The 11,245-nt window shown below is 33.0% G+C and overlaps 1 protein-coding gene across 1 annotated transcript in view; it reads left to right on the top strand.

Annotated features, from left to right (window-relative positions):
* Nucleotides 1–1,610: 1,610 nt before the first annotated feature.
* Nucleotides 1,611–11,245, top strand: part of LOC129219656 (uncharacterized) — a 68,902-nt gene continuing 59,267 nt past the window's right edge. Inside the window, exons 1-6 of the mRNA XM_054853934.1 lie at nt 1,611–1,788; nt 2,388–2,590; nt 4,687–4,876; nt 6,664–6,795; nt 8,353–8,474; nt 8,702–8,869. Of these exons, the coding sequence (XP_054709909.1) occupies nt 1,611–1,788; nt 2,388–2,590; nt 4,687–4,876; nt 6,664–6,795; nt 8,353–8,474; nt 8,702–8,869 (993 nt within the window). The remainder of the gene's footprint in view (nt 1,789–2,387; nt 2,591–4,686; nt 4,877–6,663; nt 6,796–8,352; nt 8,475–8,701; nt 8,870–11,245) is intronic.

The raw sequence follows: 11,245 nt of genomic DNA, 5'->3' as shown, positions 1-11,245 counted from the left end.
AAAGCACAGACAGTTCAAAAAATTAACGTAAATAATGTCGTACAAATTAACTATTATTATCATCTCTTTTATAACTAAAAAATTGCCGAAGTCATTTTTTGACCACATTTGAACGAAGCCATTGCCTGTTTGGTGATATTTTTATAGTTGAAGTTTTAACACTAACATCAGCGGATTAACTCTTAACTCCAGTACATAGCGTTTATTGTTGACCCCTTAGTTTGCATTGTTGCAACCACTAATTAGTAGATTGCACAAATTGTTTAGTAAAGCCTGTTTTGCGGAATTAATTAAAGAGAAAACTATAGACACTGGCTCCCACTCCGACTTTGAAGGAATGAGTAAAACCACCTGAGATAGTCTCTGGTTACAGTATGTTCGTGACGTTGCTATCCTAAATAATATTCCAGAAACGTGACCATTTATTTGATTGATTCCATCATCAGCAAAACCAGGACTTTAAAAAAAATGGCATTTTTTCATTTGAAACGGGTCCTTTAGATGATATGTGGAACGACGATTTCGAAAACATTTTGAAACCTGGAATTATATCAAAAGAAAACATAAACAGCATTTTAAACGAAAGTTGCGTTATTTCGATTTGTAGTAAAATGGCAAAATTCGATAGTTACTAAGAAAAAACTTCTAAAATGCTGGTGCCTTCGCTACGCATTTTTTTAAACTTAATTTTAAGAATTCTATGTTTTGGTAATTAAAAATACAACATAACCTAAAAACTTTCACTTTTTTACTTCCAACTTTTAGTTTGTTATAAGAGTACTGAGAAGTAAATATACCAACATTCTAAGTTGTTGATAAACTGTTCTCTTTCCATTTTTTCCAAAAGAACTGAAGTAGAAAGAGTCGAAAAATATGCGAAGGTTTATTTTGATATCAAATTTATCGCACAATGTCTTTATTTGCGCAAGTAAACAATGTTAGCTTGTAACACTTTCTTAAAACTGAGTTTTTTTAGGATTTACTAATTGAGCATTTCAAGGTTTTTATTACTTAACGTTCTTTTAAAAATGGCGAAGCATGATAATTCTAAATTAATGCATGCACGTGTTTTGAATTACATGAAATACCTTAATGCAGAAGACGTGATCTTCCGGATGAAAGAACATCAGACAAGAAAAAAATATTTTTTTTCTCAGATAATCTTTAATCCTTAAGCTCAATTGTTCAGCATTTAAATACGGTTTCTTTTTAAACTCCTGAAAATTATGCATGCAATAATTGGTGTTTCTCGCTTTATTGACGTTGGTTTTGTCACCCCATCTTGCAAAACAGTTGACGAAGGCTTGCTGTTTTTTCTTGACTGTGCATCTTTTATTCTGGTTTGGAAAAGACTTGAGTAAACAGGTGCCACATTTGTTTGGTAGTTCCTACGTGAAATTTAGAGGAAGGTTCCAATTTTTTATATTAACTGTTTTTGAACAGCATCAGTAGTTGTTGAAAAAAAAAATCGATTTTTTTCGCCCTCGCCTATGTTTTACGGCAAATGAAGCAGTGACTCATGTAATAAAAAAGCAGTGGATTTAGTACTTGTTAATGAATATTATCAAGTAAAAGTTTTATACAGTCAGCTATTATTGTGTATTTTTACAATGGATCAGAACGCTACATCATCTTTTACAGACAACATGGATATTGCAAGTGAAAGTGCGTTCCTAGGTCCTTTAGTAAACTCTACTTTTCTGCCGATGCTACTTCTATCATTGGCAGGACAGAAACACACACCAAGGACTGCAAAAACAATATACAGGGAATACGATTATGTTATTGGTAAGACTTTATTCAGTTTATATTTCCTTATTGTCATGTAAAAAAAAATCAAACTTTCTGAAGTTAACTATTTTTTATTGTTTTTATTATTTTAAATTTTTGAACTTCAATTAAATATTTGAAAAATTCTTAAAATAGACTAAGAAAGTGAAAAATAATGTTCTGCAGGCATTACTGGAGCTGGTTGCGACAGTGGCCACAGAGGCTGAATAAATAACGCTACCAAAAGTTGATAGTTTTTGTAGATCTAGCTAGTAAATAATGTTAAATGAAATGAACATTTTTTTTCATTAACAAATTTTTTGAACTTCGACTAATATATCGGGGGTTTAAGTTCACACAAACGCAACTCAAACTGAGAGTGGGTGTAGTTACATTTGTGTGACCCTAGACCCCCGATATGTAACAGAACACTCATTTAATTTGCATTTAATCAACCGTTCCCCGCAACCGGTATTCGACCTTGCTATTTAGTTGGTAGAGTGTCTGTGTCTGGTTATGAAAATGTCCATAAATCGTTTTTATTTGTTTTTTTTGTGAAACTTTTTTTTTTTTTTTTCTGAGCATCTTTTGGAAGTGACTGCAAATTTTTATTTCAGTGGGTGGAGGATCAGCTGGATCTGTGCTGGCTTCTCGATTGTCAGAGATTCCTTGTGTCAAAATCTTGTTATTGGAAGCCGGTGGACCTCCTCCTTTAGTTTCGGAAATCCCTGCCATAGAAAGATTACTTTGGCATACGAGAATTGACTGGGATTTTCGAACTGCGCCACAGCGGTACACAGGAGAAGCGCTCAAAGATCGGGTAAGTAAAGAATGTCTCTTTAGGCAGACTGTTGAATTTCATTAATAGTTTGGGGCAAAAATTATCAAAGAGAAAACCTAATTTATTTCAAGTATGGCAGTGAGAAGTAAAAAGTTTGTACATGGACTTTTAAAAGTTTTGTTCACTGAAAAGATTTCTGAATCACGCTGCAAAACAGCACCTTCAAGTGTTTTGTTTACCATCTTTTGCACCAAAATAATTGTTAGTTTCTCCAAATTTCAGAGTTGTCTGCAGGGCCGTACGCAAGGAGGTGGTTTACAGAGTTCAAACACCCTCCGAATTTTTTTATCCAAAGAAATTCTCTCCATTATTTATTTTATTTATTTATTTATATTTTGGTGACACAAATAATATTATTATTATTATTTGAATAATATTATTTCAATTTTATTTGTGAAATGAAATTAGTATGATTGAAAAGTTGTACAAACTCATTGTGTGTTTATAGTAGTTATTGAGAAATTCATTTATTATGTAACAATATGGTGTTTTGTCTCCTCCCTCCATTTAGATAATCTATTGTAACAAAAATCAATAGAATACACATGAAAACTGTTAAGTATTGTATCATGATTTTATTACCAACAATTCTGCTCAATACAAGTTTAAAATTAATCTTTTCCAATATCAAGTTACGTGGTTTGTTTTCTCGATGTTGCCAATCTGCTAAAACATAAATACATGACAAAAACAAATTTGATAGACCATATAATTGTTCAAAAAATGTGTTTGGTAAGAACCCCTCCGAAACAAGTCTGGTTACGGCCCTGCTTGTCTGCGTGGGAAGGTAAAGCTTAATAATGGGGTAGTTTCCAAAATTTTAAAAGTATTTTTTTCTGAAAGAGCATGCTTAAAACATAGGATCTGACCATTTTTAAAATAATTTGTTTAAGTTTAATATTTTTAGAAAAATACTTAAATTCGGCGCGCTTTCAATTTTTATGCTTCTGTCCGATGACATCACAAATGATGAAATGCCATTCTGTGTTGCCATTCACAAAGAAAAATATTTAATTCGCATTTTTAATCACGTGTATTGGCAACGCATTGGTTGATAGCAAGCGTAGAGCGCAATTTTAATTCGCTTCTTGATTATCATAACGTGGAATCGCGGTAGAAAGATGCGGCAAAGTGCATCATTTGTGCCGTCATCAAGAACACACATTATTTCAAAAACCGGACATTTAAAAACATAATTAAAGAATAACTGTTGGGAAAATGAAAATATTTTCTGGGTCCATGTTATTTGCTTTTTTTTTTTTTTTTTTTTGCTTATTCTATTAATTTCAGTGACAAAAAGTACTACTTTTGACTGAAGAAAACAACCCCATTGCAAATTTTTCAGTTTTTTTTTGTGCAATTTTGCCTTAATTATTGCATTTTTGTACAATTTTGCGTACTTTATTTGCGCTGAAAATATAGCACTAAAATGTGTCAAATTCCAACATTTGCCCATTGTTAGTATAGAATCCAAAACGCGTTTCTTTAAATATCTCAAACACTCATTTTTTGCAGACACTACGCTTTAACTACCCATGGCAGACGTTGTCTTCAAATGTTTAATTTTGGCCGTTACAACTCTTTGCTTAGCATCAAATGAGCTAATTTGTTTTCATCTAACTTAAAAACAAAAATGAATTTCCGTCAAATGTTTTGCGATGCTAATTTCTTACAAATCCCTTCAAACAACAAAATAAGAGTACTTGATTGCAGACAAAGATAGAAAGAAAACAAAAAGTATGGTCTCCAACACATTATTTTCAATGAGTATATTACTTTGGGGTTTACTTCCATTACTTTTCCATAAACTATGCTATATATTTTGCAGTAAGTTATCGCCCTAAGCCATGGCTTATGAAGTTTTTCGCCTCCAGCTCAGTTGCTTCCTATTCCGGGCTGATGAGTGCACAAAAAGCAGGAAACTGCAGTCCTCGGATGGAATGACTGAGCTGGCGTTGTATTTTATGTATATTATATATGTCCTCATTATTTAAAAATAATTACAAAATGTAAAAGTTCGCTAAATTAAATAATTTATTCCACATAACTAACTTTAGTTTTGCTCTTCCCCTTAGCAAATTGTGTGGCCAAGTGGAAAAACTTTAGGTGGTTCTAGTGTGCTGAATGCTATGTTGACAGTTCGTGGCAATCGTCAGAACTATGACGATTGGGCTGCGCTGGGGGCAACAGGCTGGAGTTATAAAGATGTACTTCCTTATTTTATTAAGATGGAAGATAACAGAGATCCAGAGTATGTTGCAAATGGTAATGACTATTTTTTTTATCATTTTAACCATTGAATACGCTGGTCATTGGCTATTAGGGTGGTTCGAAAAATTGGTTTCTTTATTTCAGAATCGCGTTACCACCCGAAAGTTGTAGTTTGGTAGCCTCATTCGGGGAAAAATAATAACTCTAAGTTGACATCTTCAGTTCGCAATAAGGCTGAAAGTTTAAAAAAATGCTAAAAATTAAATTTTTAAAAAAATAATAAAATTATTTTTCAAAGTTTTTTAAATTTTTTTAACGCGACAGCCATAAACTGTCAGTATATAGCGCAATTAGAACCTAAAAAAATTATTTTATTGCTTTTTACATAAGATCTTTCTTTTGCGTATACGCCTTAAATTGGATTAAAATCTAATGCCCAATATTTTTTCAAACTTTCAGCCTCATGCGCGGACTGAAGATGTCAACTTAGAATTCTTTTATTATTTTTATAATGCAACAGTCATAAACTGTCAGTATATAGCTCAGTTTGAACCTAAAAAAAAATATTTTATAGCTTTTACATAAGATCTTTCGCGTATACGCCTTAAATTGGCTTAAATTCTCCTGCCCAATATCTTTTCAAATTTTCAACCTCATGCGCGGACTGAAGATGTTAACTTAGAATTTTTATTTTTTATTTTTACCCAATTAAGGCTACCAAACTACAACTTTTGTGTGGTAACGCGATTCCAAAATAAAGAAATCGATTTTTTCGAACCACCCTATTAGATATTATTACAAAATTACACTGAACGATCTGTTTTCAATTTTTCAATCTTTAATCCAAAACACTTGGCGAGTTCACACATTTTTGGCATCTTAAGGACATACAAATGTAAAGTAGGATTGAACAATTTGACTTGGGACATTAATCACCTTAATTTTTCATTTTTTTAATGTTTTTTTTTCAACGACTTGAACAGGAGATAATTTTGACTACGAGTAGACTTTTTTTTTAAATATTTTATCCGTTAATTAAAATTTTTTTTCTTTCTTGAATTAAAAACCATGAACGTAAGTGAGGGAGCTATTTGTAAAAATGAACACTTATCGTAAATTTTCACAATCATTGAGTTTTAAACTTGTTTCTTCCTTCTTTACGTTGCGTTTTTACGCCTTCAACAATCCTTCAGTTTGTAGTAAGTTTATATTCGCATCAGGTTATGCTTCTTATCCTTTTTTTTCCAAACATTACGTTACAATTCCTCATTCTGGGACAACATGCTGTTTTTTAATTTTTTTGCGTATTAAGTGTAACAAACAATTATGAACATAGATGTAAGTCTTATTAAATGTTATTATAATTAATTACTGCACAATTAATTGAATGTTCGGTTGGAGCAACGCTGATTGTTACAAAATAAAATATTGACAGGAGCGAGTTTTTTTTTTTTTTTCTGAGAGCGCAATTTAATATAAAAAGATGCCAAGAAAATGTCCCATTCAGCGTTTGCTCCAGTATAACAAACGTTTTCCTCCAGACGATAAACTCAAAACCCTTTTTCAACGAACCAACCACCGGATTCCAATAAATTCCACAGAAAAACCAATTTAAAAAAAAAAAAAAAGAAAAATAAATCGCATCCAGCGCTGTTCCATTCGACTATTGAATAATACTTTTAAAACTGAAGAGTATGAAAAATCTTTGGGAGAATAAATAAATCTATACTTTAGAACAGTTATGTAACTGCAATGTAAAGTTATTTTGTTTTGCAAACCATATTTTGTTGTCATTGAAGAAAAATTAATTTTCCTTCTTACATTATATTTTTGTTCTTAAGGATACCACGGTGTTGGAGGCCCTCAAACCATACACAGACCAAGATATCAACCAGAAATCAAGGATCCAATATTTGAAGCATCCAGACTTATGGGTGACAAGATTGTTGATATCAATGGTAGAACACAAATTGGTAAGAAAATCTTCGCTATAAGGATTGCAATCTTCTGCAATATTTTAAAATTAAAATCCACATTGTGATCCCAAGCACATGCTGTAGCAGTTATATGTTTAATTCATATAGAAACGAAAATTAGTACATATCTCTTAAACGTTACGCGTGTCAGAAATTGAATTTTAGGAAGAAAAATTAATGTTTTTCATTTAAATTATCATTTGGATTATTTTAAGATAACCATTTTGTTTTTATTTGTAAATGCAACAGTTAAAATTTAAAGGAAGGTTAAAGCTTAGAATTTTTAGAGCTCTAAGCTAGACTGTTTTTTTAGTTGCGAATTTGTTGGTGGCATCGATTCCTCAGTCAGATAATTAAAATTCATTATGGTCAAAACAAATTGAGTCATGAAGTATTTTAATTCTTTCATTTCATCTTCCTCTGCTGCCGTTCTAGGGGCTCAGAGCTATAGACAAATACTACTCAAGGAGGAAAAGGCTACAGAGCCTTTTTTTTTACCCCTCCTTCTTCTTCAAATATTTTAATCGGCTACTTCAGGTTCATTTCTTCTTTTTTCTCGCATGTCATTAGGGAAATATACTTGGTTCGGATACCATAGCTCATTTAAGTGATCATTTAAAACTCATTATTTTTTCCCAATTAATAAATCGTTAAAACAGTTACTTCCCGAAAAGAAGTTAAATCTGTACTGCATTTATATTGGTATCAATAAATGTCAATGTTTCGATGTTAAAAAATGTTGTCTTAACTGATACGCCTCGAAATGAATAATTTCGGTAATAATTTGGAAATGGAGCGACACCATATTTGCCAACCTCTTTCTGGTGTGCTGATGTATTTTTCGCTACCAATGTGAAGATAACTTCAAAATGAAGATTTTTGCCCGCAGTACTGTTATGGATATTTGAGACTGATAAGCACAAAACAGAAATGAAACTGCAGTCATTGGGTTCTGTAACGAGCTGTTCTGTATTTGCTTGCAATATGCCTTAATTCATATACGAGTTTAATATGTATATACGCACATATACCATTAGTACTTTCATGAGTCACAACATAAGAGTTATTCCTGGCTCGATCGCGACACCGATGTTTAAACATGGTGTTCAAACTCTGCTAAAAAATGCTCATTGATTCGCAGAAAATAAGGGAATTTCTGCATTTAAAACGTTGTTTTCACTGTACGGCAACTTATATTAAGTTTTTAATTCTTTCAAGCGATTCTTTAATGCGCTGTAATTACAATTTAGGATTCAGACGCCAACGAAAAACATTACATTTCTTGAAGCTTGAACGTACTGTCCTTTGTATTTACTGTACGAATAACTACCTATTGAAAACTCCAAAGATGAATTGGGATACTTTACTGAATAATATTCATCGATCTATTCATTTTATTTTATTTTAATTAAGTTTGCTTTATTTTGCATTATTCAATTTAATTTTCCTGTATTGTATTTTATTTTAAATTGCTTTAGTTTGTATTAATTTCATTTGTATGCATTTACTTATTTATTTTGAAAAATAATTTCCTTAAATTTTGTTTTCTCTCAGGAATTTATGACATACAAGCTACGCTTCGGTCTGGTCAGCGTTGTAGTACTGCTAAAGCTTATCTGGTTCCTGCCGAAAATCGAACGAATTTGGATATTCTTCCCAATGCTCTTGTCAGAAAGGTACACATCATTTTTAGAACTCTTTTTTAAGTATATTATTTTATTACTCGATTCCGTAACAAGTACATGTCCCTAAGAAATATTGAACTATTTACAAAAGTCAACTGCAAAATAACTACTTTTCTAAGAATACACCATTGAAAACATTTGAAATTTAGTTTCACACTTTATTTTAAAATCAAATCTTCGTTGTATGATATCTTAGTTATTTATCTTTGTCAAAACAGGTTATTATCGAGAATCGCAGAGCCATCGGCGTACGGTTCGATTTCCAGGGAGATACGTTCGAGGTAAAAGCAAAGCGAGAAGTCATCATGTCCGCAGGTACAACCAACTCCGCTCAGCTGCTTATGTTATCCGGAATCGGCCCAAGAAAAGAACTTGAGAGATTTAAGGTAGTTATCATTTTATTTATTAATTTGATTTTATTTCAATTAATTAGTTTCTTTTGCATATTTATTTATTATTTGCTTTTTTAATTAAATCTTTTATTCTGGCGCTGGAGTAATTTGCAGTGCAAAAATTAAAAACGATTGAACTAAACTTTCAGAAACTAATCTAGCATAAACAATCAGATTCTGATTAAATGTTAATGAAAAGCAATTTATTGGACAGCTTGCTCTAAAAGTTATATTTGCATATTAGCAGATTTAAATGCAGTACTAGGGGACTCCACATTCTGCTCGCTTCGCTCGTCAACCCTAGTTCACCTCGTGCTTTTTTAATTAAATCTTTTATTCTGGCGCTGGAGTAATTTGCAGTGCAAAAATTAAAAACGATTGCTAAACTTTCAGAAACTAATCTAGCATAAACAATCAGATTCTGATTCAATGTTAATGAAAAGCAATTTATTGGACAAATTGCTCTAAAAATTGTATTTGCATATCAGCAGATTTAAATGCAGCACTAGGGGACTCCACATTCTGCTCGTTTCGCTCGTCAACCCCAGCTCACCTCGTGTGGGGGCTTAATGGCGAATTCAGGGGAGGACAGTTGATGATTTTAATGCTTTTACCCCTGGATGTCTAGTCCCTAAAGGATTAAAAGGTTGAGGCAGAACGGAATTACTTCCTCTAGATGTCTAGTATTGACTCGGTAGACATTCACAGCCCGGAGAAGATAGGGTTACAGCTACACAAACAGACGCGCACAGGTTTTAATTTCATCAAAGATAAGCACCGTAATTTGACCCATTATATTTCTTACTGTGAATGTCTGCCGGGTCATTGTTTAGTATTGACCCAGGGGACATTTACAGCCCGGAGAAGATAGGGTTACAGCCACACAAACAGACGCGCACAGGTTTTAATGGCATAAAAAATAAGCACCGTAATTTGACCTATTATATTTCCGATCCAATGGTTCCTGCAGCGACGCTGCCGGAACTAATGGGTTAATTTTATATAGCACTAGCTGTACTCGCATGGCTTTGCCCGTAATGGAAAATGAAAAGGTCATTTGGTTCGCCTGTATATTTACAAATATTGGATGATGAATTTCTTGCCAATATGCTGTGTTAATTTACTCGTCCACGTTATGGTAGTTTGCTCATCCGTGTTACAAAATTATTTTGTGCCACATTACATGAAAATTGGCCGAACGGTCTAGGCGCTATGCGCGTCACAGAGATCCAGACTTTATTCTTACTAATAATAAAGCTGAAAGATAAATATGCAGGCACCCTTTTTTTTTTTTTTTTTTTTTGCAGCGTACTATTACCATTAGTATTATCATTCCAGAATAACTTGAAACTAGCTACCTAATCCAATGAATTAGATTACCTATGTCTAAAGGAAAACTTAAATTTGTGACAAAAAAAGTGTGGTGAGGGAAAAGTTTTCTCGAATGAGCGAATCTTTAAATTACGAAATAGCGAAGGGACAAAAGAGTGCGATTTATTTATTTCAGTGGGGCCCAACCTTTTTCTATCAGAGGGCTTAACCGTATTTTAAAATAATAATCACGGGCCAGAACACATATAAAATTTCAAAATATTAAAAAAGATTGCTGATAACATGCGAAAATAGGGAAAAGGAAAGAAAATTAAAAACCAGTAATTGTTGTTATGAATTTTATGCTTCTTTTTTAAAAGGCAACTTTTTTTAAACCAATTTCCGACCATTTTGCTAAAAATCTGTCACATTGCGATTAATCGTGCTTTCCGATTTGTAACATTAAACAAAACTACGGACCACACTGATCAGCTTCGCTGGCCGAAGGTGCAAAATCACTGATTTACTTCATTGAATACACACAAAGAGCAGTATTAAGATATCATGATATAGTCAGCTCACGTTACGCCCGAAGGCGTTATAACGACTTTCAGGGAAGAATCGGATGACTTCCGTTCGAGACAGTGTCGTTTCACCTTCGTTATGACGACCGTGAAAGCGAAACGATTCGTGGCACAAAGAACCAAATAGCGAATTAGCACCGTTGGCAGCCCTACACTGGAAAATGTTAAATTTTTGCATTTTTCTGACGCCAAGAAGAGGAAAAAAAAATGACCTTAAATAAAAAACTTTGACGTCTACAACATATTGAGCTACGGAAGAACGTAGAGCACCTATTGCTCTTATTTTATTATTTTATTCATTTACTAGTGGTACCCCCGCACGGCTTTGCCCGTAGTAGAAAATTAAAAGGTCTTTTGGTTCACCTGTATGTACAAATAATGTATGGTGAATTTCTCGCCAACTGGCCATGCTACGGTTCCACGTTACGATAACTTGGTAATTTACTCGTCCATCTTGTAATAATTTTCTTCGGGA

The sequence above is a fragment of the Uloborus diversus genome, chromosome 1, assembly GCF_026930045.1.
Source record: "Uloborus diversus isolate 005 chromosome 1, Udiv.v.3.1, whole genome shotgun sequence".
Classification (NCBI taxonomy): Eukaryota; Metazoa; Arthropoda; class Arachnida; order Araneae; family Uloboridae; genus Uloborus; species Uloborus diversus.
Note: the sequence above shows the minus strand (reverse complement) of the source record. Positions and strands in the feature narration are given on the sequence as shown.